The sequence below is a fragment of the Periplaneta americana genome, chromosome 7, assembly GCF_040183065.1.
Source record: "Periplaneta americana isolate PAMFEO1 chromosome 7, P.americana_PAMFEO1_priV1, whole genome shotgun sequence".
Lineage (NCBI taxonomy): Eukaryota > Metazoa > Arthropoda > Insecta > Blattodea > Blattidae > Periplaneta > Periplaneta americana.
Window position 1 is genome coordinate 139,778,926 of NC_091123.1, and position 23,713 is coordinate 139,802,638.

Sequence of the window (23,713 nt, forward strand, 5' to 3'; positions counted from 1 at the left end):
AGCAAAATATTCCACGCCAGTAAAAAAGTGTGCCCAGAACAAAAGAACAGATCTACGTAGAATCGATTAATTTAGTCGTGACCTAACTCGAAGGAACGTACATATATGAATTCTATACAAATCAAACCTTTCTGACTGTAGACAGAATTCTTAGCGCTCTTACCAGCAAAGCAAAAATGGGAGTGTAAGGGTACAGTACATCAGTTATTCATAGATTTCAAAAAAGCATATGACTCGGTTAAGAGAGAAGTTTTATATATCATTCTTATTGAATTTGGTATTCCCAAGAAACTAGTTCGATTAATTAAAATGTGTCTCAATGAAACTTACAGCAGAGTCCGTATAGGCAAGCTTCTGTCTGATGCTTTTCCAATTCACTGCGGGGTAAAGCAAGGAGATGCACTATCACCTTTACTTTTTAACTTCGCTCTAGAATATGCCATTAGGAAAGTTCAGGATAACACAGAGGGTTTGAAATTGAACAGGTTACATCAGCTTCTTGTCTATGCGGATGACGTGAATATGACGTGAATATGTTAGGACAAAATCCACAAACGATCAGGGAAGACACGGAAATTTTACTTGAAGCAAGTGATAGGTTTGGAAGTAAACCCCGAAAAGACGAAGTATATGATTATGAATATTGTACGAAATGGAAATATAAAAATTGGAGATTTATCCTTCGAAGAGGTAGAAAAATTCAAATACCTTGGAGCAACAGTAACAAATATAAATGACACTCGGGAAGAAATTAAACGCAGAGTAAATATGGAAAATGCCTGTTATTATTCCGTTAAGAAGCTTTTGTCATCTAGTCTGCTGTAAAAATCTGAAAGTTAGAATTTATAAAACAGTTATATTACCGGTTGTTCTGTATGGTTGTGAAACTTGGACTCTCACTTTGAGAGAGGAACAGAGGCTACGAGTGTTTGAGAATAAGGTTCTTAGGAAAATATTTGGGGTTAAGAGGGATGAAGTTGCAGGAGAATGGAGAAAGTTACACAACGCAGAACTGCACGCATTGTATTTTTCACCTGGCATAATTAGGAACATTAAATCCAGACTTTTAAGATGGGCAGGGCATGTAGCACGTATTGGCGAATCCAAAAATGCATATAGTGTGTTAGTTGGAAGGCCGGAGAGAAAAAGACCTTTGAGGAGGCCGAAGCGTAGATGGGAGAATAATATTAAATGGATTTGAGTAAGGTGGGATATGATGGTAGAGATTGGATTAATCTTGCACAGGATAGGGACCGATGACGGACTTATGTGATGGCGGCAATGAACCTGCGGGTTCCTTAAAAGCTATTTGTAAATAAGTAAACAGAAAAGTAATAAGTAGTCAATACTGTACGAGTTCCCATACTACAGAGCTAACGAACCACGTTGATCCTCTCACAGCTATGATTTTTGCAAGTAGATCATGGCATTGTACTCCCTGCTTAAAATATTTATATACATATGGAATTATTTTAGCTCACTGTGTATGTTTGGGTTTACGGCGTCCAATTTGTGACACACAACATTAATAATTTTCATCATCACTATCAATACGAGTATTTCAAGACACAGACTCCTAAGGACGCCACATGATAACAACTAGTTTACACTTGAACTAATCACAGCACAAATCTTAGTTTCAACTCTTAAGTAAAGAACTAACTAGCCTGTTCTTCAAATAACGTTTTGCAACAGCGCTTGACTTCTTGTGAAGTATCGTGTGCCGATACGCTTCACTGACTGCAACCTACACAGATACTACCACTTCCACTGGTTTGAACATCAATGAACGAACAGTAAGCATGTGGATTGTCGCTTCCCCAGATTCTCAAATTTCCTTTGTTTACTTTTTCACAAAGCTGTAAAGTTAGGACAAAACATAGAAGTTAACTTATGAGTTTTTCCCCATTTGGCAGGATATAAAAATTAATAACTGAGGAGAAAAACTCGCCCCGGCGCCGGGGATCGAACGCGGGTCCTTGGTTCTACGTACCAAGCGCTCTGACCACTGAGCTACGCCGAATTCAATCCACAGCACCGGACCGAACCCTCCTCTTTCAATGTTTCCCTTTGTGGCCTGACTCCAAATTCGGCATATATGTTGACGTATATGTCCAATGTCAACTGCCATTATACTAGGAGCGCACTCAGCTGAGTGACTTGTTTGGCCGGGATTCCGCAGTTACGTGCACAGTTGACATTGTACATATAGGCTACGTCAACATATATGCCGAACTTGGAGTCAGGCCACAAAGGGAAACATTGGGGGAGGAGGATTCGGTCCGGTGCTGTGGATTGAATTCGGCGTAGCTCAGTGGTCAGAGCGCTTGGTACGTAGAACCAAGGACCCGGGTTCGATCCCCGGCGCCGGGGCGAGTTTTTCTCCTCAAATATTAATTGTCAATATTACGGATATTATTCTGTAGACAAATTAATAAATCTGTAATAGGATATAAAAATATAAACAAAGATGGCTGAATCACGTACAAATTATGGAAGATGACAAATTATCTATAGCAGGCCTGCACAAGGTTTGCGCTCTCCGAGCCAGTTCACAACTCATGAGCGGAATGCAGATATTAGCTGCGCTCTGTATAAGGGTGGACTGGAAGGAAGTACTATTACGAGTGTTTATTAAATGAATTCCCGTTCAGTGTTTGCAAAACAATCTTGGACTATTATTAATTAATAAAGAAATATTTATTTTACAGAAATAATATAAATTCTATAGCTACTTAAATGTACAATATCATTTTGTTATATTTTTAGTTATCAGTACATCAAAATGAGGTTTTATGCTGTTGGCAGCTGAAAGAAACAGTACCCTACTGATTGTAATGAAACTTCAGTTACAGATGTTCGATGTCTGCCTTTATTAAAGTTGATTATAGAAAACAGTTGCTCACAAATATAAATGTTGAGCCAAACATAGCAACCAGCCTGTGTAGTCGTGGATATTATTGCTAATGTTTAGTCTTGTAAAACTCAACCAGGCTAGTAATATTATTCAAACGATCTTTAGCCCTTAGGTCACATTGAAGATCGATAAATTCGCGCTGTAAATCGTTAAATGTTATGTTCCGTCTTTTAGATTCCTCCATACTGTACTGTAGCAGTAGGTAAGCAACGTGAAACAGTTACTGAGAATAGGCCTACAGACTGCACTCCACTAGATAGCTGAGTAGTTGTTTCTCTCTCGTCTACCTATAGCAAGTGTATGTTATTCTGACGTATCTTCCTCTCCATTTCGGCGAGCGGTAAATACGGTTCTTCCGCTCCCAAGGAGCGCGCGCGCTCGTTGAGCGCTGTTCGTGCAGGCATGATCTATAGCAGCGGTTCCCAAACTTTTTCAGCCACGGAGGCCTTTTTGAAGCAAAAGTTTCTCGTGGAGCCCCAAGAAATGTTTAGTGTTTAGTTCTGTCTGTATATGTTCTATGAAGCATAATACACACGATATGTATACGAAAGTATATATATATATATATATATATATATATATATATATATATATATATATATATATATATACAAGGAAATAATAGTAAAAAAAGAACAGGAGACAATATTATTTAAAAGTACAAAATGATAATTATAAGTAGTACCGGTAGTTAAGGTATGTAAAAAATGTTACAATGTTACATTTACACCCGAATTAATGTGAAGAAAGTACTGTTTCTTGCGACAGAGTTTGTCAATTTCCGGTGTCACAGAAGTCAGTTGAAGACGCATATCGTCTTCTGTATCCAAACGAGCTCGATATTATGTTTTTATAGCCGTGTACTTCGAAAAGGCCGTTTACAGAGGTATGTAGTATCAAAAGGCAGTAAGAGCAATTTAGCTTTTGATCTTAATATCAAAAGATCCTCCCCTAACTGAACCCAAAATTTGGGAAGTGGTTTGCTTTTAAATGATGCCTGACAGTGGGTGTAAGGCATGTCTATAAAGACCTCATATTCTGCCGCAGTGAAGGCTGCTTGTTTTGAATTCACTGACAATGGATCTACAATCCACTCATATTTCTTTCGAATCGATTCCTGAGTTTCACTTGGAAAGTATGAATTCATATTTTGAAGCAAATTATCATAGTGCTCTTTTGTTATTGCTATGAATGAGTTGTTCATTATTATGTTATTTTCTTCTGTAAAGTTGAAGTCAATGATAAACATGTCAGATCCTTATTATAGACTCTTTCCATGTAGAACGTTATTTTTTTTCTTCAGTGCGGCAATTTTGTCATTAGCATTGAATATAGTCTGCTGTTTCCCTTGTATGGATGTGCTGAATTCGTTATTTTTTACGAAATGTGTGCTAAGTAACATAATTTGCACAACAATTCCTGGTCATTCAAATAATCTGCTAGCAAACTCTTTTAGTAATTGAAAACTCAAGACAACGCTTATCAAGTGACAATCATATGTAATAAATAATTAATAACAATGACTTGTGTATACTTCCCATATCTTCATGCAGAATTTTGAGTAGCCTACACTGCAAAGGTCGTGCCTTAACAAAGTTGATAATTTAGACGACGAAGTCTAGTACGTGCCTTAATAACGCTGGTATTTTTTTTTTCGTTGCGAGGGTGTGTCGGTGTAGTACACAATGACTACTTGTGCAGTTTTTTTAAACTTTCTTGATCCTTGTAACACCGCCAGCAACAGGACCTACCACGGTCTTTGCGCCATCTGTGCATCCATTAATGCAATTGTTCCATGGTATCGTTGAAGGATGGATAGAACAGAGAAAAATTCTCTCCGGCACCAGGACTCGAACCCGGGTTTTCAGCTCTACATGCTGACACTTTATCCACTAAGCCACACCGGATTCCAGTTCCGATGCAAGATCGAATCCGCTCAATTTAAGTTCTATCTCTCAGTTTTCCCTTTGGTGACCTACCCTCATGTACTGTGTCACAGAATATGTGACAGTGGCACAATGTCCAACGCACTATGTGCAGAGGTGCACTCATTACGAGTGGCTAAGTGGCCGGGATCCGACAGGATGAGCGCCGTCTTGAATGACTAAGTGATTATTTACGCATATCATAATATTTTTATGATGTACTTCGGTACATTATAATAATACCATGGTACCAGTATCAAGTTTTCAATGAAGACATCTATCAGGGGAAAAAAATTCAGAACCGCTTGTAGAGGATGGCAATGGCTTGCAGAACAAATATCTTCATGAAAAGAATCTCAAAATTCGTACTGCACAAACGTCATTAGCACAGCTAATCCGGCAACGTCCGTGGATTCGTCAAGTTGTAGCAAAAATTCCGTTTCTTTGATACAGGAAATTATGATATTTTTTAACATTATGTGATAGATCCTGGATCCCATTATGCACAGTGTTATTTGATAAGGGCACACTGGAGAACAACTTTGCAATTCTTTCGTCCACCATGCACTTCACAGCCTTCACTAATAGTGGTTTTATACGAATTCCGGCAAAGGTGTGAGGTTTACCAGTAAGACCCAGATCATGACTAACCAAATACGACGTTTCCAGTGCTTTATAGTTATTTGTCTTTACATGAGATAAAATTTTTGTCTGAACTGCATGGAGTTCGTCACATTTTCTTTTGACGTAGTCTGCAGTTTCATTTGTGAAGTCAGAATGAGTTTCGAAATGCTGCCTAAGCTTGCAGGGAGCATAGAATGCAGTTTCATTTGTGAAGTCAGGATGAGTTTCGAAATGCTACCTAAGCTTGGCAGGGAGCATAGAATGCAGTTTTATTTGTGAAGTCAGGATGAGTGTCGAAATGCTGCCTAAGCTTGGCAGGGAGCATAGAATACAGTTTTATTTGTGAAGTCGGAATGAGTTTCGAAATGCTGCCTAAGCTTGGCAGGGAGCATAGAATGCAGTTTCATTTGTGAAGTCAGGATGAGTTTCGAAATGCAACCTAAGCTTGGCAGGGAGCATAGAATGCAGTTTTATTTGTGAAGTCAGGATGAGTTTAGAAATGCTGCCTAAGCTTGACAGGGAGCATAGAATGCAGTTTTATTTGTGAAGTCAGAATGAGTTTCAAAATGCTGCCTAAGCTTGGCAGGGAGCATAGAATGCAGTTTTATTTGTGAAGTCAGGATGAGTGTCGAAATGCTGCCTAAGCTTGGCAGGGAGCATAGAATGTAGTTTTATTTGTGAAGTCAGGATGAGTGTCGAAATGCTGCCTAAGCTTGGCAGGAAGCATAGAATGCAGTTTTATTTGTGAAGTCAGGATGAGTGTCGAAATGCTGCCTAAGCTTGGCAGGGAGCATAGAATGCAGTTTTATTTGTGAAGTCAGGATGAGTGTCGAAATGCTGCCTAAGCTTGGCAGGGAGCATAGAATGCAGTTTTATTTGTGAAGTCAGGATGAGTGTCGAAATGCTACCTGAGCTTGGCAGGGAGCATAGAATGCAGTTTTATTTGTAAAGTCAGGATGAATTTCGAAATGCTACCTAAGCTTGGCAGGGAGCATAGAATGCAGTTTTATTTGTGAAGTCAGGATGAGTTTCGAAATGCTACCTAAGCTTGGCAGGGAGCATAGAATGCAGTTTTATTTGTGAAGTCAGAATGAGTTTCGAAATGCTGCCTAATCTTGACAGGGAGCATAGAATGCAGTTTTATTTGTGAAGTCAGGATGAGTTTCGAAATGCTGCCTAAGCTTGGCAAGGAGCATAGAATAGAGTTTTATTTGTGAAGTCAGGATGAGTGTCGAAATGCTGCCTAAGCTTGGCAGGGAACGTAGAAATATTTTTATTTCATCATCGTTAATTAAAACGTTTCTTGTTTATTTCATCATCCCTAATTAAAACTTTTCTAACACTCGTTTATATTATTTAGGTTATGTTATAGCTTCTGCTATATGATATGATGGATAGTCACGTATCAGAGATTGTTTCATACTAAAATTTATTGAAAATCATCTATCAAGTGACGTTGATTACTTGGATGGGGTTAATTGAAGTGGAATGCAACTGTTTTAATAAAAATGAAACTGAATCAACAAAGCCTTCTTGACCAGTAACCTTCCACAGAGTTCAATTAAGATTCCGTAGTTGGCACAAATGATATCAAGAAAAAAGTTAATAATAACACACTACTGCCATCTACTAGCTTAATATTTATAATGTTGAGATGGTACAATAATGCATTTGAAGACAGTTTTGTATTTTCGTAAGTCAGTTAATATTTTATTGTATTGGAGTACTTCGTTACTTCTAATCTTTATATACTTTCTTCTAATCGTGTAATAGTCAATTAAATCCCACTCGAGTTTTGATTTTCTCTAGATAAATGAAAACCTCTAGTGAAATTACTGTTGATAATATTCGTATTATCAAATATTCTTTCGCAAATAGCAAGGAACTTAACAAGAATTTTTTTTATTTATTCCATAGTTTCGATCAAGTCTCGTTAAAACTTCACAAATATTAAAGGAATCTGTAGAAGTCTTCTTTTGATATCTCCCTCCTAACAGTTTATACTTTATAATCTTATTCTAGTGCTTCTTTCGGTCTGCCTAGCCTTGTTTCTCGTACACTGGCGTTCAAAGATACCTGACTCCTACTAATCGATAGTGATAGAAAATTTGTTCGCTTAAGTGTGGCTTCTTTAGTTACTTATTAGTTCTATTAATAGATGGCGAATATTACAGTCAGTGTAGCCAATAGTACATAAATATACTCACGTCATAGAATCCAAAATTTCATTTCCCTGTAATGATTGTAAAAAGCGTGAGTGGTTGTGTCAACGACAGAATACAGGCTGGAAATCGGGCTTATTACGCTAATCTTCCACTGTTTAAACATCAGTTGTTATCGAGGATGACAAAGATTAAAGCTTATAAAACATTAGTTCGTCCTGTAGTTACCTTTGGTTCAGAGACATGGACATTTACAAAGAAAGAAGTTTTGAACGGAAGATTCTGTGTAGAATCTTTGGCCCAGTCAATGATCATCAAGGGTGGAGGATACACTCCAACAATGAACTTCTTAACCTGATAGGAGGTCAAGATGGTGTAAAATTTATGAAAGCTCAAAGACTGAGATGGCTAGGACATGTAAACAGGATACCTGAAACACGCACTCGTATTAAAATGTTAAAGGGTAGACTATATAACAGGAGGAGAAAGGGTAGACCAAAGTTAAGGTGGATGGATGGGGTATCCAAATATCTTGAAATTATGGGAGTGAGAGGATGGACTAACATGGTAAAGGACAGAGTAAGATGGAAGGCTGTTGTTAATGAGGCCAAAACCCACCCCGGGTTGTAGCGCTAACTGATGATGATGATGATAATGATGATTGTAAAAAGCGCTAATATTGCTTATTTTCTGCCCAAGGTCAGGTCTTTCACTCCAAACCCAGCATTCTCCAGTCTTTCCTATTTTCTGCCTTCCTTTCAGTTTCCTTATACGATCTATTATCTTAATGTCGTCTATCATTTGATATCATCTTCTGCCCTGGACTTTTCTTCCATTCACCATTCCTTCCAGTGTATCCTTCAGTAGGCAGTATCTCCTCAATTAGTAACCCAGCCAATTCAGCATTATTCTTACTTCACCGACTCTTTCTAGCACAGCTTCATTTCTTGTTCTGTCTGTCCATTTCACAGGCTCCATTCTTCTCCATATCCACATTTCAAATGCTTCTAATAGCTTCTCTTCACTTCGTCGTAATGTTCATGTTTCTGTCCCATACACTGCAATACTCCACATAAAGCACTTCACTAATCTCTTTCTTAGTTCTTTTTTCTAGGAGTTCGCAGAAGATGCTCCTTTCTCTATTAAAAGCTTCCTTTGCCATTGCTATCCTCCTTTTGACTCGCTGGCAGCAGCTCATGTTACTGCTTATAGCACACATCAAGTATTTGAAGCTGTCCACCTCCTTTATTTTTCTTCCTGTGACCATGATCTTTATCTTGTTTGTATTAATCTCTTCCAGAAGAGGTGAAAAACTGGGGTCGCCATTCCACAGAGTTTCGACTGACGTGTCGAAACCTGGAGGCGCAGATTGCGATCCTAGAAGCCGTGTTCACCAGCAACGTCACCGTTGCCGACACGACCACTACAGGCGGTGTCACCCTCAGCACCCCAACCACGGCCCCCCCTTCCTTGGTTGTAGATGACAACGAAACTTCTATTACGCTCAACAGCTCATCGCTTTTAAGGGTGCCTCGAGAGCTTGCTGCTCCAGAAGAGAAACAAATTAGACTGCCTGTCAAACACAGGTATGTAACAACTCTGCATATTGTTTGTATGGAACGCGTCTAGAAAGTAAGTTCCGATTACGATTTTAGGACTTAGGAATTTGTAAGATTTTACTTTTACGAGCATGTAAGATTTATTTTCCTCTAACATTTGGTAACACTTGCGGGATCCTTATTTCTTAAAACTTGGAGAAGTTGTGTACTCTGCTAAGTGTATTATACGGGGACATCATTTTATTTTTACTTCAATTTTTATTGTACTTGAGTTTTTGAATGTACTTCACTCCCACCCCCTCTACTAGTACCTAAACTTCCAACCGTTGTCCACACAGAACCGAGGCCGCGTATGCAGTACTGAGTTAGTGAGTATAGTATGTTCCAGAAATATGTTCGCGTTTTCCAGTGACGAAAGAGCTTTCAATATTGAATCATATTTTCGCACAGGTACTGTCGTCCGTTTTCCTACGTCACATCCCGGTTTCCCCCACCTCCTTCTGTTCTCCCCTCTGTAAAGTGTAGTAGCTGGGCTATCTTAGCTCTTTTCTGAAATCATTAATTTCTGTTAGGAATTGGACTTCTACATAATATTATACAACTGTTTAAAATAACTTAAATAAAAGGGCCTCGTTAAGTAATTAACTGTCACGTGATTCCCCCTCCTCCTTTCTAAGACCCTGCGACAAAACCACTTGAACGGACAGTAGATAGCATTTCTGAGTAATTTTATCTTTTCGGATCGGGCAGAAGTGAAGATTAAATTTACAGTACCTACGTAAGGTACTCTTTTATAGAGTATTTATAGAGTTATTTCAACATGAGTTACTAGTACGAAGGACGAAACTGGTAATTGGAATTAGGTACAATAGTCTGTAGTGCGATAATATGTACAAAAGAACTGAAGCCGGTATCGAAATGAACGGCCACCATTTTCAAAAATGTGTTTAAATATCCATATTATGATTATTTTTCAATTTAACTTCATTCTTTATATTGTACGCTAATGTGCTCTAACAGTACAATATACACTGCATAATTAATACGTCCGAATGGATAGCTCAGTTCGTGAGTAAAAACACTAAGTGTTAATACAGTACTGTATTTTGATTAAACAAAAACCTAATGAAAATTATCAAACTCGAAATTGCGATATTTCCTAGTTTACATAAATGGATGAACTACTTTTCATCCTTTCTATTCCTAGTAAAGTGATTAGTATTTTACGCCAGTATCATCGAACTCCAGTCTTGGAAGGGGGAGGAAGCGGTGTTTCCGGTTCTAGACCTTTAATCAAAAGATATAGCCAGGTTGATATTTAAAAAGTTAGTAAAAATAAAATGATGTTCCTGTATATACCATGCTAGGGCTAGTTACGCAGAAAGCAGAAAAACTGTGCTCTGGTGTGGACATATGAAGAGTCCACTGCAAGAATGATGGATGTCACTTTCTTGTCGAAAGTGAACCAAGACTGTCAATGCATAGCTTAAGACATATAGACTGTATGTAGAGAGTTATATTTCATTAACACTGATAGTCATTGTCCAGTTCGGAAAATCACAGTTAATCTTTGAGCGCTAAGCATTTTAAACTTTCAAATGCTTCTCCTTCAAAATGTATTCCAAATGACATCCATCATTCTTGCAGTGGACTCTTCATATCAGACGTACCGAAAGAGATATTCTCATGTTCTCTTCCAAGAAAACGAGTCCGTGGAAGATCTGGAATAACTTTATGTGGAAGTGTAGTCAAGATTATTAAAAAAATGAATAAAGAGCTGTGGCAAGGTAGTAAGACACGGAACCAGTCGATAAAAAGCAACCTTTGACGAGAGAAAAAGCCTTTGAAAGTAAAAGTAAGAAAGATCTAACATAAATTTCAGGCAAGAAAGAAATTAGGAGCAGGCAACTTTGAAGCATTAAAGCAAGCTGTTCTTTTTATGATACTGCCGTACCATATGTTACTGTACTAAGCTGTGATGCTACACTGCCTTTTAGACAGTAAGGGTGGAAAATTCTATGAGACAGTAAAATACATTGAAAGTCTTTATGTTTTCATGAAATAAAATGCTAACGACCAGTCGTGGTCGACATCATAAATTTATATAACGTTCTCTACTCCACACCTTTGCAAGCGATCGACGTGGCTCTATCGGCAGGGCATCGGAGGAGTCGGATGTTCAATTTCGCGCGAAAGCGATATTTTTCATATCGCAGTAACTTCCGGGGTCTATTAATCCTCAAAATTTTAATATCGAGGACCAGAAAATATGAGAGCTTCGCCTCTCCGCCTTCTATTCAATTCACACACAGACATATACAAATTACGACATATAACAAATTTAGTTACGGCCTGATGTTCACCATAATAATAGCGTCATACTTGAAGACTCAGGCTTAAATGTCTGCTTTATGAATTCTGAGGTTTTTTGTCCTGTTGAACAATCATATTTATAAATCTCAGAGCATGGTATCATAGTTGGATGAGAGGGTCAGTCGGTATTAGCGTAGTGCAGGAGATGTTTTATATTCGTTCGGACCAGCCCCTTCAAGTTCGTTGGTCTTCGCTTTCCTGCCTTCATGCTTTAGCTGGGTAAGGATTTAAAACAAATCTGTGAATCCATGTAAAGATTAATTTTTTGGTCCTGCAGAATACGTCTTTTACGGTAAAAATTAGTAATGTAAAGTTTCGTACAGATATAATTATTACAAAATTATGATTGAACATCAGCAGGAATATAGGGCCATATATAAATAAATCACAATATATTTTTAAATACACGACAGTGTTTACTATACCAACTACCGACAGAAAGTATAATTGAATTCTTCGCATAATATTTAAATAAATCGCAGTTGCTGGGCAACAATATTTGTTGAACACGTCATGACAAGAAATAAATTCCATAAAATTAATTATCTTGATTACACAACTTTTAACACTATCACTTCGGAATATGTATTATAATCTTTCGCGTGTTAATTGTTACAGTACCCGGTTAACTAGTTTCAGCTTTTTTTTTTCTTTAATTTAAGAGACATATTAGTCCGACAAGTTAGCATATAAATGAAATAAGCATAAAAAATCTTTCAATAACTGTCTTATTAATCTAAGAATAATACAAAAGTTACATTAGGTCATTACACAATCAAAACGTGACGAGCGCTTTCGCCAATTAATGGCATCTTCAGGTCCAGTAGCATATAGTGAGACAATGAGCATAAAGACATAAGTAGAATGGCAAAATAATAAGATTTGATAAGTGCGTGATGTAAAAATGGAAAAGATGAATTAAAAACAATATTGCATAGATAACTGTACAATCACAAAATAATGGAATAATAATCACTTAAAAGCGTAGTGGTTGTAGTGATTAAGCATCATACAAGAGTCCAAATATTAAAATGCAAAAACCATACATTAAATGGAACACTAGAAGAACATGTGTGGCATAAATATTGCAGCAGTCATCACACGCAAAATATGGGTAGCGTTCGATGAAAGAGTATGATGACGCAGAATATCTGCATGGAAATATCATATGTACTTCGGTACATTAAAATAATATATATATGGGTAGCATGCTAAGAATCTGTAATTATTTCATTTATAGTTTGTCTGTTATTGGCCATCTTCAGAACTGTTTGGCGCTTTTTTTTGTGTTTCCTGTGTGGGTGTGTTTGTGTAGTGTAATGTGGAGTCGAAGAGTGTGTGTATTTTGAAATTGAGTTGTGTGTTGAGAATTTCGTTTAGGTGTGTTCGTATTGTTCGTATTGTTCGTATTGTTCTGGTGTGTTTAGTTTGTGGCTTTTTTTGGTTGAATATGTAGAATTTCCATGTCTGTGTTTATGTCTCTGTAAGTGTGGTTAGCATTTGTGATGTGTTCTGCATATGTGGAAGTGGTTTGTAGTTTTGTTATTGCTTTGTAACGTGTTTGAAATGATGTGCCTACAGAGATATAAACACAGACATGGAAATTCTACATATTCTACAAAAAAGCCAAAAACTAAACACATTAGAACAGGGATGCAAAACTATGCTCCAATTGAAGCAAGCGACATAACCCAGAACACGTAACTCACCCCTTCCCTTCAACTCTCGCGTTATTGTACGGTAGGGGGAGAGGATAAGAGAGAACAGTGTGTATGCCAAACGTCACACAAACGTCATTGAAGGCTCCGGCCTTGTGGATGGGAGAACGAAATCTTTCTCCATGTTTCCACCCCTCTCTTCCCCAGTTCTGCAACTCTGCACTAGAACAATACGAAATATATAGACATACAAACGAAATTCTCAACACACAACTCAATTTTAGAACACACATTCTTTGACTCCATATTACACTACATAAACACACCTCCACAGGAAAAATAAACAAAAGGCGCCAAGACCAGTAACAACCAGTTCTGAAGATGGCCAATAACAGGTTGAAACTAGTTAACCAGGTACTGTAACATTTAACACGCGAAAGATATATAATACATATTCCGAAGTAAAATTAATCGTTTCATTTTTCACACTACACAGCATTATAACTTATAACGTTTACCCTGTTTATAAATAAAATATTAATTTTCATACTGCACATTATTTTTGCTTATAATGTCCAACCTGTTAATAAATAAAATATATTATGTCATTTTTACACTACACATTAACATCGTGCATGACAGACTCTATGTTCGGCTCATTTTGTTGATTATGGGGAAGTTCGATATTCGCCGATGTTCGCTCTGCAGGCGGAGACCTGTCATGTTTGTTCGATCTTGTTACGAGAATATTTGCTGCTGTCCTCTTTTCCCATCCCATCATGTTTTAAGCCGATTAAGGATTTGAGCACTTGCAATTAGTTTTTCATACGTAATAAGAAGTTCATAATTTCTTCGTTTCCCCTCTCATGTTTGAACATTGCACTATAGTGGTCGGTACTATGAACATATGCTTTTTAAAAATATAGTTTGCTTAATTTACTTGTAGGCTACATCCATTTTCGTGAATGTTTAGTCATAATAATAACAACAAAAATTGCCTGTACTCATTACTATGGAAAACTCCGCAAGATATGTGCCTGACATCCTTATGCAGCTAAAGCATAAAGGGATAGGAGAGGAGGAGATAAGGAGAAAGACACCGAACATAAGAAAGGGGAAAAATTGAACAAACGCAAAACGAGCTTCGGTTCTACAGACTCGGCAAACATGGACCGAACATAAGGCTTCTTACTGGTTTTTAAAGGATTCAGTTATTTTAGTTCAAATGCTTCACTTCTATGTGTTGGTGGATGCCTATGGAGTAAGGCGAAGTTTGTAATACTGTATCTTGATATTCCCTCTCTTATTCGAACATTGTACGGCACTAGTCAGTATTATCACGTTGCTTAGGTACCTTGAGAATTCAGTTAGTTGAGCGCTGGCTTGCAACGATCGCGGGTTCGAGTTCAATTCCGGATGGACAGAAGGAAGGTTGAGAACTTTTAACGGAAATGTTTATGCTTGAAGGTCAATTGGAAAAAATAAAAATGTTACAGACATTTCAAAATTTGACGTCATTTAGCCTACTTAGCAATGGCAATGAATTGCTTCTGATGTCACTTGCTTAGTAACGAATTAAACTCTTGCATTGATATGATGTTTGCTAGAGGGATAGACTCTTGCATGAGTTTCATTTCTTATTTCTCTTATCATCTGGGTTGCCAGACGTCCTAGATTTCCCAGGATTGTTCTGGATTTTAATGGTATGTCCTGTGTCCTGGATTGCGTTACATTTGTTCCAAAATGTAAAAAAGATAGGAAAAATACAATTCTTTGCTCATTTCTGTAAAATTATCTTTAAAATTCCTTACTCATTTTTTCAAGACTATATCCAACAGAGGTCTGCATCGGACGTTTTCGCTCGAGCGCCAAGTAGTTCATAGCATAATCCGATAGGTAGCGCACATGCATGATGGGTAAAATTGTCACGAGCGATAAATCCTCGAACGTGATAAGCCGAGCGTTAGATATTTGTTCTTGTTACAGTGATGAACTGTGTAGTAACATAATAGATGTTTATCACTTCAAAACTTTGTAGTGTTTAACTAACCTCTCCATAGTGCAACTACAAAACTTGCTTTAAAATGTAATATAAATTTTGTAGGTAAATGTTTTTTTTCCCCCACACAGGAGTGATTTGTTTTTGCCACATCTGATAGATGTTATTGGATGTAAATGTAATTATTATAAACGGAGAACACAATCACGATAATGCAAGAACTGTATCAAGTTTTCTAGTAATAATAATAACAATAATAATAATAATAATTTCTAATAATTAGTGTATCAATCTTTGCGTCTGTAACAGTTGTGCAGCATGATTATTCGTTTTATTATATTTTCTATGGTATTATCTCTGTACTAATATTGTCATTAATCTACTGCTATATCAATAATATTTTGTAAAACGTTTCTACATTGTCGCAGTATATAGGCGGAACACTATGTATGGACCTATCATATTATATATGTGGTAAATCAAATATTGAATAATTATTAATTAGCAATAATAACTGTATATCGAAGTTTTTCATACTATTTTATTTATAACTTCATGTTTCTGTTTTGGTACTTTCCATTGACTGCTCCATTAAACGTTTGTCATAAACGCAGAAAATAAAGCCTTATTTTTACCGTGTGAGCAAAACATGTGTGTATCTTATTGTCGCCTTCCATACAAGATAAGACATGTCGGTGAGATGACCTTGTACTGTGCTTCTATTTATTACTAGCGTATCACGACCGATCGTATCTCACTCGAGGGTGCGACACTCGACCGAGTTCAAGCGAGCGATTTAACTCCAATGCAGTACTCTGCTATCCAACCTATGTTCAACGTCGTCTTTAATGCCGCCTGGCGCTTCTGTCGGGTTATATTGAAATAAAAACGGTAAGACTATAGCATGTATTAGGTATTATACAGTATCTTTGGTCTTTACTATCTTTGCAAGTCGATTCGTTTTTGATAGAATTTAAACATTTCATCAAGCATCTTCTTCTGTATAGATTAGACTATAAAATGACATTATTTATCAATAATTCAAAGAAAATTTCATAATCTGGGAAAAATGTAACAAACGTAAAAGTTAGGTCCTATACAATTTGGTTGAAATAATATATAAAACGAATAAAATCAATTGTATTACAAATTGGATTAATTGAAATGTGTAGTCACGTTAAGGTATGCAGTATCTTCATCTGTCCTGAATTCCTGATGACAGAATCTGAAAAGTCTGCTTATCATAGACCCACATTAACTGCTCTTCAAAAGATCAATTCAGGTATTAGTTACTTTCTACAGAGAAGACGATCTGCCTCGCTAGGCAGCAGTAAGATCGTGAGAATGGAACCTGTTGTTTCGAAACCCCAGAAATATACTTACTGTTGATAAACTAACGGTCTTTTTACATAATTACTGAAACAAGTGAAGGTATTTCAAGTGACAAAGATTAGCAGTCAGAATGAAAGTATTTCGGATTTATCACAATGATCTTAGGAGTTGTAGTTTCTCAGTTGTTGGAGACCTACGAATTGCGACTGGAAGGTCTCGAATTCGCATCTGAATGGTGACAGAATTTTTCTTATCAAGATTTCCATGACGATTCTGGTGTATGCTGTACATTCAGCTTCTTGTTAACGTGAGTACTGGTTCTTTCCGAGCGAGAAAAGATGGCCGGAGCCTGGTGCTGGCCATATTACTTCCCTATGATGTCACGGAATACTTTTACCTTTTTTTTTACAACGACGTCAGTACAAATTCTTCTAAATTGGACATTGAACAAACATTGCTATGATATATGATACACGTCCGCAGCTAGACAAGCAATTAGTAACTGATTCAATTTAAAACGAGCGCAGGTTAATTGGAAAGGTAACATTAATTTATCACGCACATCTCGCCGAGACTGATGTTCTTTCTATCTCATTCACATCAGCATGAATGACGTTTCAGACCGTTCATTTTTATGCATTTCCCGTTTATACAAACATCCGGGAAGCACGGGGGTTACATCCAAGTCAGGTTTCACTGCTTTAGAATAGTAAACATCCCTATGGCACTTCTCGTGGAAATACGTTACAAGAACGGTCCATATTGTATGCTCAATCCATACGATGTGTGCTATTTCATGAATAAAACTTGTCCAAGCGTTAAATTAAAAAATATCGACAATGATTTTCATCATGTGCAATTCCACGACTAATTTATCTAGAGAAGTTCAAAATTTCGAGCTGTAGGGGAAACTCTGCTAATTTCGCAGTACAGGCAATTCCGCAGTAGTACATATATGATTTTACTGCGGATTTACAATAGCGTGAACGTAAGTTTTGAGAGGCTGTCAACAGAAGGCATGTCCTCTGCAGTGCTATAGAAAAAAGTCAAGGATATTGGTCGACACCTCTGTCGGCAATACAGTGAAACATCGAAACTTGGCTGTTTTTCGTGTTTTGCTACACAGCTGTGAAGAAAGTGAGCATTGTTACATATAAATTGTTCCTTTTATGTTCCTTTCATACTGTATTTCATAATTGAATCGGTTATTGTTGAAAGGGACTAAGTCCACTTTTTAAAGTTTTGAGATAATCGAAAAATACTGTTTTGTGGATAATCTATCGAAGATTAAACCAACATATATTGTACACACAAAAAATATGTAATCGGTCATACGGCATACACTAGCTCGGCAATTTGCTGTCTTGCATTGTTGTAGAGAAGCAGCACACCAGACTCCAATAGCTGTAGTCGGTTCTGGCGAATTATTGTACACAGTTTCCTAAGGGCTATATCTGCACATGTCATCCGTCTGTCTTCTTCCAAAACATTGGCAACAATTACCTCTGTAGTGAAGTCCGGTGATGATTTCAGTCTTCCAGTGCGTTAGTTGTCTTCTGTAGCAATAGGACCTTCACAGACACGTTGAGACCATCGGGAAATGATACTACGGTCTACTGTAGAGTCACCACACACTTCTCTCGAAACAATTAATACATTTCCGGTGGTGTACTCCCACTTAAACATTTTTATTTAAATTAATGATCTTTGACTCAATGACGTCACCTGACTGATTTTCGTCGTCCATTTCAATCGCTTGTACACAAAAGAAGATTTTAAGCAATTTAATTCAACTAGCACAGAATCCCGCGAAACCAGGTTACCTGGTTTTTTCCGGGGTTTTCCCTCAACCCAATATGAGCAAATGCTGGCTAACTTTCGGTGCTGGACCCCGGACTCATTTCACCGGCATTATCACCTTCATCTCATTCAGACGCTAAATAACCTAAGATGTTGATAAAGCGTCGTTAAATAACCTACTAAAAATCGTTCTCACTATTACACAATAAATAATCACGTATAACCATGGATATGGGAGCGCATGCGCAGTGTGCATTACTTTGTTTACTTAATCCATTTCTTTCTTTCTTTCTTTACCTTAGTTTAACCTCTCCCTTTTAGGTCCATTTATACGACCCACGCTTCACGGGCCTTACAGGGCCGCGACTTGTCGGGAGAGGAATTAATCTATTGGATCACATACATACTTAATCCATTTTACAGAGAAAAATAGTAATAGTAAGACAGTTTTGGAATTAGTTTAAAGCAATACTACCAGACACTCAGCATTACTTTTTTACTAAATATCTTTGTGCAACTGTTCGTTGAAGTACATCACCACGATGTACCCACTGCCTCATCTTGTCGTTATTATGTAGAAATATTAGTTTTTCATCGCAGGTCATAATCCGCTTTAGACCCGGTCGTCTGTGGGATTTTCGAGTTGTTTGCAGGCATCGATTCGTCTCGCAGTGCCCCAGCTTCAATCAATTCGTGCGGATCTGCTCGCTCTTTCCAACTTTTTCGAGCCTGAGGCGGAAGCGACTGACAGTGTCTTTGGAAGAAACAAGACTCACCTACAATTCAAGGGTGTTTGTTGTCGAATGGCTGTTTTTCCGGTTAATGACTAGTCTCATACTTTATAAAAGATGCTCTTCCTGAACGATGTTTGTCTTCTAGAATTTTCTGAACATTATTGTATCTTTAGAACTAGCTTCATATCATACTAAAATTTAACATGTCTTCAAATGCTTTTTTTTTTTTAAATAAATACTGATATTGATATTTATTTGTCAGCCAACTTTATAATTATTATGGTGGACCTTTATATTTCTGCTTTTCGAGTCACTATCCCTTTAATACTGTATGTACCCAAATACCACCTTTTTATGTTATGTATGTAAGTTTGTGTTTGAATTCAATTTTATTTCGACAGTCCCTGATGCTAGCAGCTAGCGAATTCCAGAGTCTTGGCAGGGCTATTGTGAAAGAGTATGAGTATGAGGAAATGCAATGGGAAGGGATGGTATTGTTAGTATTGTTTCATGGCGAGAGCGTGTGTTCAGATTATGGTGGGAAGAAAGGTAAGTGAAGCGAGACTACAGGTACGAAGGAATAGAAGAGTTCAGTATTTCGAAGAGAAGGAGAAGTGAATATAAATTTATTTTCTTATCTAGTTTAAGCCAATTATTGCATCCAGGGATGGGGTAATATGATCATATTAGCGAACATTGCTTACAAAACGTACACACAAATTATGAGCACGTTGAAGTGTGGTTTTGTTAGCGTTGGAAAGGTCAGTCAATAAAATGTCGGCATAGTCAAAATAGGACAATGCAAGTATCTGCACTAGGGACTTTTTTAAGCAAGAGGGAAGATGAACATTTTTCCTTTTTAGCACATGGATAACACAATAGGGGAGACTGGGGCAAAGTGGTCACCTTAAGAGAAAATAAGCTACAGAACGTAAATTAGCGTTGTTTTCCTCTCACAATCTTTGCTACTAAAAAGACGTTTCCTTCCCCTTTTTAATACAATCATTACGAATTGTTTACTAATTCAATTTTTTATGCAATCAAGAATTTTTTGTTTGTCTGCACATTGACCACTTTACCCCAGGCCCTGGGTAATGTGGTCCCCCAAAAATAAAGATACTTCTAAATGAATGATGACAGTTATATTATGAATTTTTTCGACAAAAAATGTATATTAAGCGTTTTTATCGAATAGTGCATCATTAATTCACATTGCAAAAAGACAAAAACAAAATATAGTAGTGAAAGTGGAACATAGCACAATGGAAAAAGGAACGCTGTCAACATTCATACATAAAACCTGTGTTAGTTTAAAAAAAATAACATAGCATAGAAAGTAGAATTAGGATAATAAAGAAATTATTGTAAACATTTCTAAACACAAGCTAGTCCTTGTGCGAGATAATATATATTTTTTTATTTTTTAAGTTTATTTACACAGAAATCACATTTGAAATCGTCGCTGCCATCATCTTCAAACACAGCACATTCCTCGTGAGCCCATTCTAAGCATGATGAACAACGTATCCATCCTTCACTTCCGGTTGACCTGAGATAGCCTATGTGTCCTTACAGAAAATGCACTCCGCATCATCATTATCACTTCCTTCCTCGCTGCTTGTTTCTTCACGAAGAGCGACCTTCGTCGTTTTCTGTTGCTGTTTCTTAGTTTCTATGTGATTATTTTTCATAATATTTCTCCGCACTCCTTTTATTGTGGACTGTTTGTTGTTCTTAGTTTTATCTTTGGCTCCTTTGTCCTCTCCCTCTCTTCAGCCAATTGATTTTTATACGGACTACTGGTCAGGATTTCAGCTGAACCTGTTTTTCTCTTTTGGGAACGGGCAATAGTGGATTTGGGTGGAGAACTGATATCTTCCAGATTTACTAGGCTGGGGAGAAATTGCTGCAGGAAGAATGATAATGGAACCATCATTAGGCGTATCTGAGGATGTGGATGGAACTGGGTCAACAGGCAAGGTTTCTGAATCTTTAGAAGATTCTACATGATTGAGAGGCCTGTCAGTAGGCAGTGATGGAGCGAAATCCGTATCATCAAAAACATCTTGATCAAGAGGATATAATCCACATTTTTTGAAGCCATTTATTGCATTTGTAGGTGTTGCTGCTCGTAGATATGCCTCTCCAAAAGTTTACTGACCTGAAACTGTGTCTTGGTTCGACTTCATTGCTCTTCTCTTAAGAGTCATTCTTGGAATTCCGAATAATTTGATGGCTTTTTTGCAGCCCATTTCACCCTTCCTAACACACCTGATAGCCTCGCGCATTTTTGTTGGACTCCAGCTCTATTGGGAAGTTTTGCGGGATCGATTTATAGACATTTTATCTGTATTTTGCAACAACAAAGAAATAGTCACGAATTTAACAATTTCTGGGGTAAAATGGTCCCCTGGAAAAAAATGGGGACTACGTTACCCCGACCGCTCTATTTTAAACAAAGTTATCGCTACGGACGGATACCATCTTGTATAGTTTCGATAAACATTGAAATATATAGTATAGAACTGGGCCTTACTTGAGCAATAACTTTATATAGTAACTCTCCTAATGACAGAACGTACAGTGCTATTAAACAGGAAGCTTACCTTACATCAGATCTTCAAAAAATGGAATTTTCTCTGTATCTTATCATTTAACACGTCCAAACACTTCAGCATACACGTACGTAATGGCTGGATAGAGAAGGAAGTACTACGGAACTCTAAAGGGAGATGGCAGCTCCAACTGGAGAGATAAGTAGAGGATACCACTTTACCCCGGGGGACCACATAGACAGGTCTCCCCTATACTTTTCTGCAGGTTTCTGTGATTTGCATGTCCCAGTTTAGATTATTATCCATGTGAATGCCAAGATTTTTTTACTGAAGAACTGAAAGGAATATGCACTGTACTTACTTTAACGGGGGATATACGTACGGAGTTAAAAATAACAGAATCAGCAGTCAGTAAAGTACAAAGATATAAAACTACCTGGATATCACATTAAAGGGAATGCGAAATGAGCGTCAATAGCCTATTTAATTATAAACCGTCTGGAGCAAGAAACGTTGGAAGACTCAGAAAACGCTGGTTTAATGAAATTGAAACAGGCCTTAATCCTATGCCATAAAGGATGATGATTACGATGATGGATGATGATTATTATTATTATTCATTCCTTCATGCCCAAAAGTAGGTCTTTCACTGCAAACCCAGCATTATTCATTATTATTATTATTATTATTCATTCCTTCATGCCAAAAAGTAGGTCTTTCACTGCAAACCCAGCATTCTTCAATCTTCATTCTTCTCCGCCTTCCTCTTCGTCTCCACATACATTTTTTATATCTATTAGTTCTCTATCATGTGATATTTTCTTCTGGCCCGAACTTTTTTCCCGTTCACCATTCCCTACAGTTCATCCTTCATTAGACAGTTTCTTCCTAGTCAATGACCGAGTCAACTTCTTTTTATTTTCCTGATCAGTTTCAGCATTATTCCTTCTTCGCACACTCCTTCTAGCACAGCTTCATTTCTTATTCAGTGTGTCCGTTTCACATGCTCTACATGCTCCATTCTTCTTCAAATGCTTCCTGTCATTTCTCTTCACGTCTTCGTTATGTCCATTTTTCTGTCTCATACAATGCCACACTCCACACAAAGCACTCCACTAGTCACTGCATGTGTTCGATTTATTTGCAACGTCCGTAGGTTTGACCATATCACACCTTCACTAAATGTACTGTCCTGAGTCCATCTCAAAGAGCGAAGAACTATTCACTCTCTCACGTTACTCTTCAATATTCTTCAGAACTCTAACCCTAGCTACTTAGCTTCTCGTTTTCAACATTTGTACTCATATCACGAAATGGATACTCGCTCACACCACCGTATCACACTCTCTATTCCTAATCACAGCACATCCTTCTACTCTTCATCTTTCACCGTCTCTACAGCTCATCTCTGGAACTCTCTATCACAACATGTCAGAAACTGTCGGGCATTATATAGTTTAAAAAATAAACTAAAATTGCACCTTTTCAATTCAGATTCCTTTCAATTATAAGCCCTTTTCTCTACGATAGTTTGTAAAACATATATAATATCATTTCTTTTCCTTCCTTTCCCCCTTTTTTGTTCTCTTGATCACCAGATGAATTTATTATCATACCCTTTTTATTGTGGATTTGATTTAATTTTCGTATTTTTTCTTCATTTTATTATTATTTTATTACATTCCATTTTGTTGTATTCTTCGTTACGTTTTCCATATTAACTATTTGTACTAACTGCATTGCTTTTATTACATTTCAATCTTTAGATCTGTATTTTCTTTTCTTTTTTCTATTATGGTATTATTTTCATGTTGTTTAGTCTCGATTTTGTTATGCTATTATTTTTTTGTAATATGTTAGTATTCTGTTCCTTAACTTTTTGTTAAATTTTCACCGCTTGTATACTTTGTGACCTAGTGGAGTGTAAGAGAAGGCCCTGTGGCCTTAACTCTGCAAGGATTAATAATAATAATAATAATAATAATAATAATAATAATAATAATAATAATTTATTACATAATAATGTATTACATTATTATTATTATTATTATTATTATTATTATTATTGGCTCCAT

The 23,713-nt window shown here is 37.1% G+C and overlaps 1 protein-coding gene across 2 annotated transcripts in view; it reads left to right on the plus strand.

Annotated features, from left to right (window-relative positions):
• Nucleotides 1-23,713, plus strand: part of LOC138703488 (uncharacterized) — a 349,295-nt gene that overhangs the window by 9,522 nt on the left and 316,060 nt on the right. The window contains exon 2 of one of the 2 annotated variants that reach the window (XM_069831388.1): nt 8,929-9,214. In XM_069831388.1, coding sequence (XP_069687489.1) covers nt 8,929-9,214 — 286 coding nt within the window. The remainder of the gene's footprint in view (nt 1-8,928; nt 9,215-23,713) is intronic. The other variant, XM_069831387.1, reaches the window with a different exon arrangement.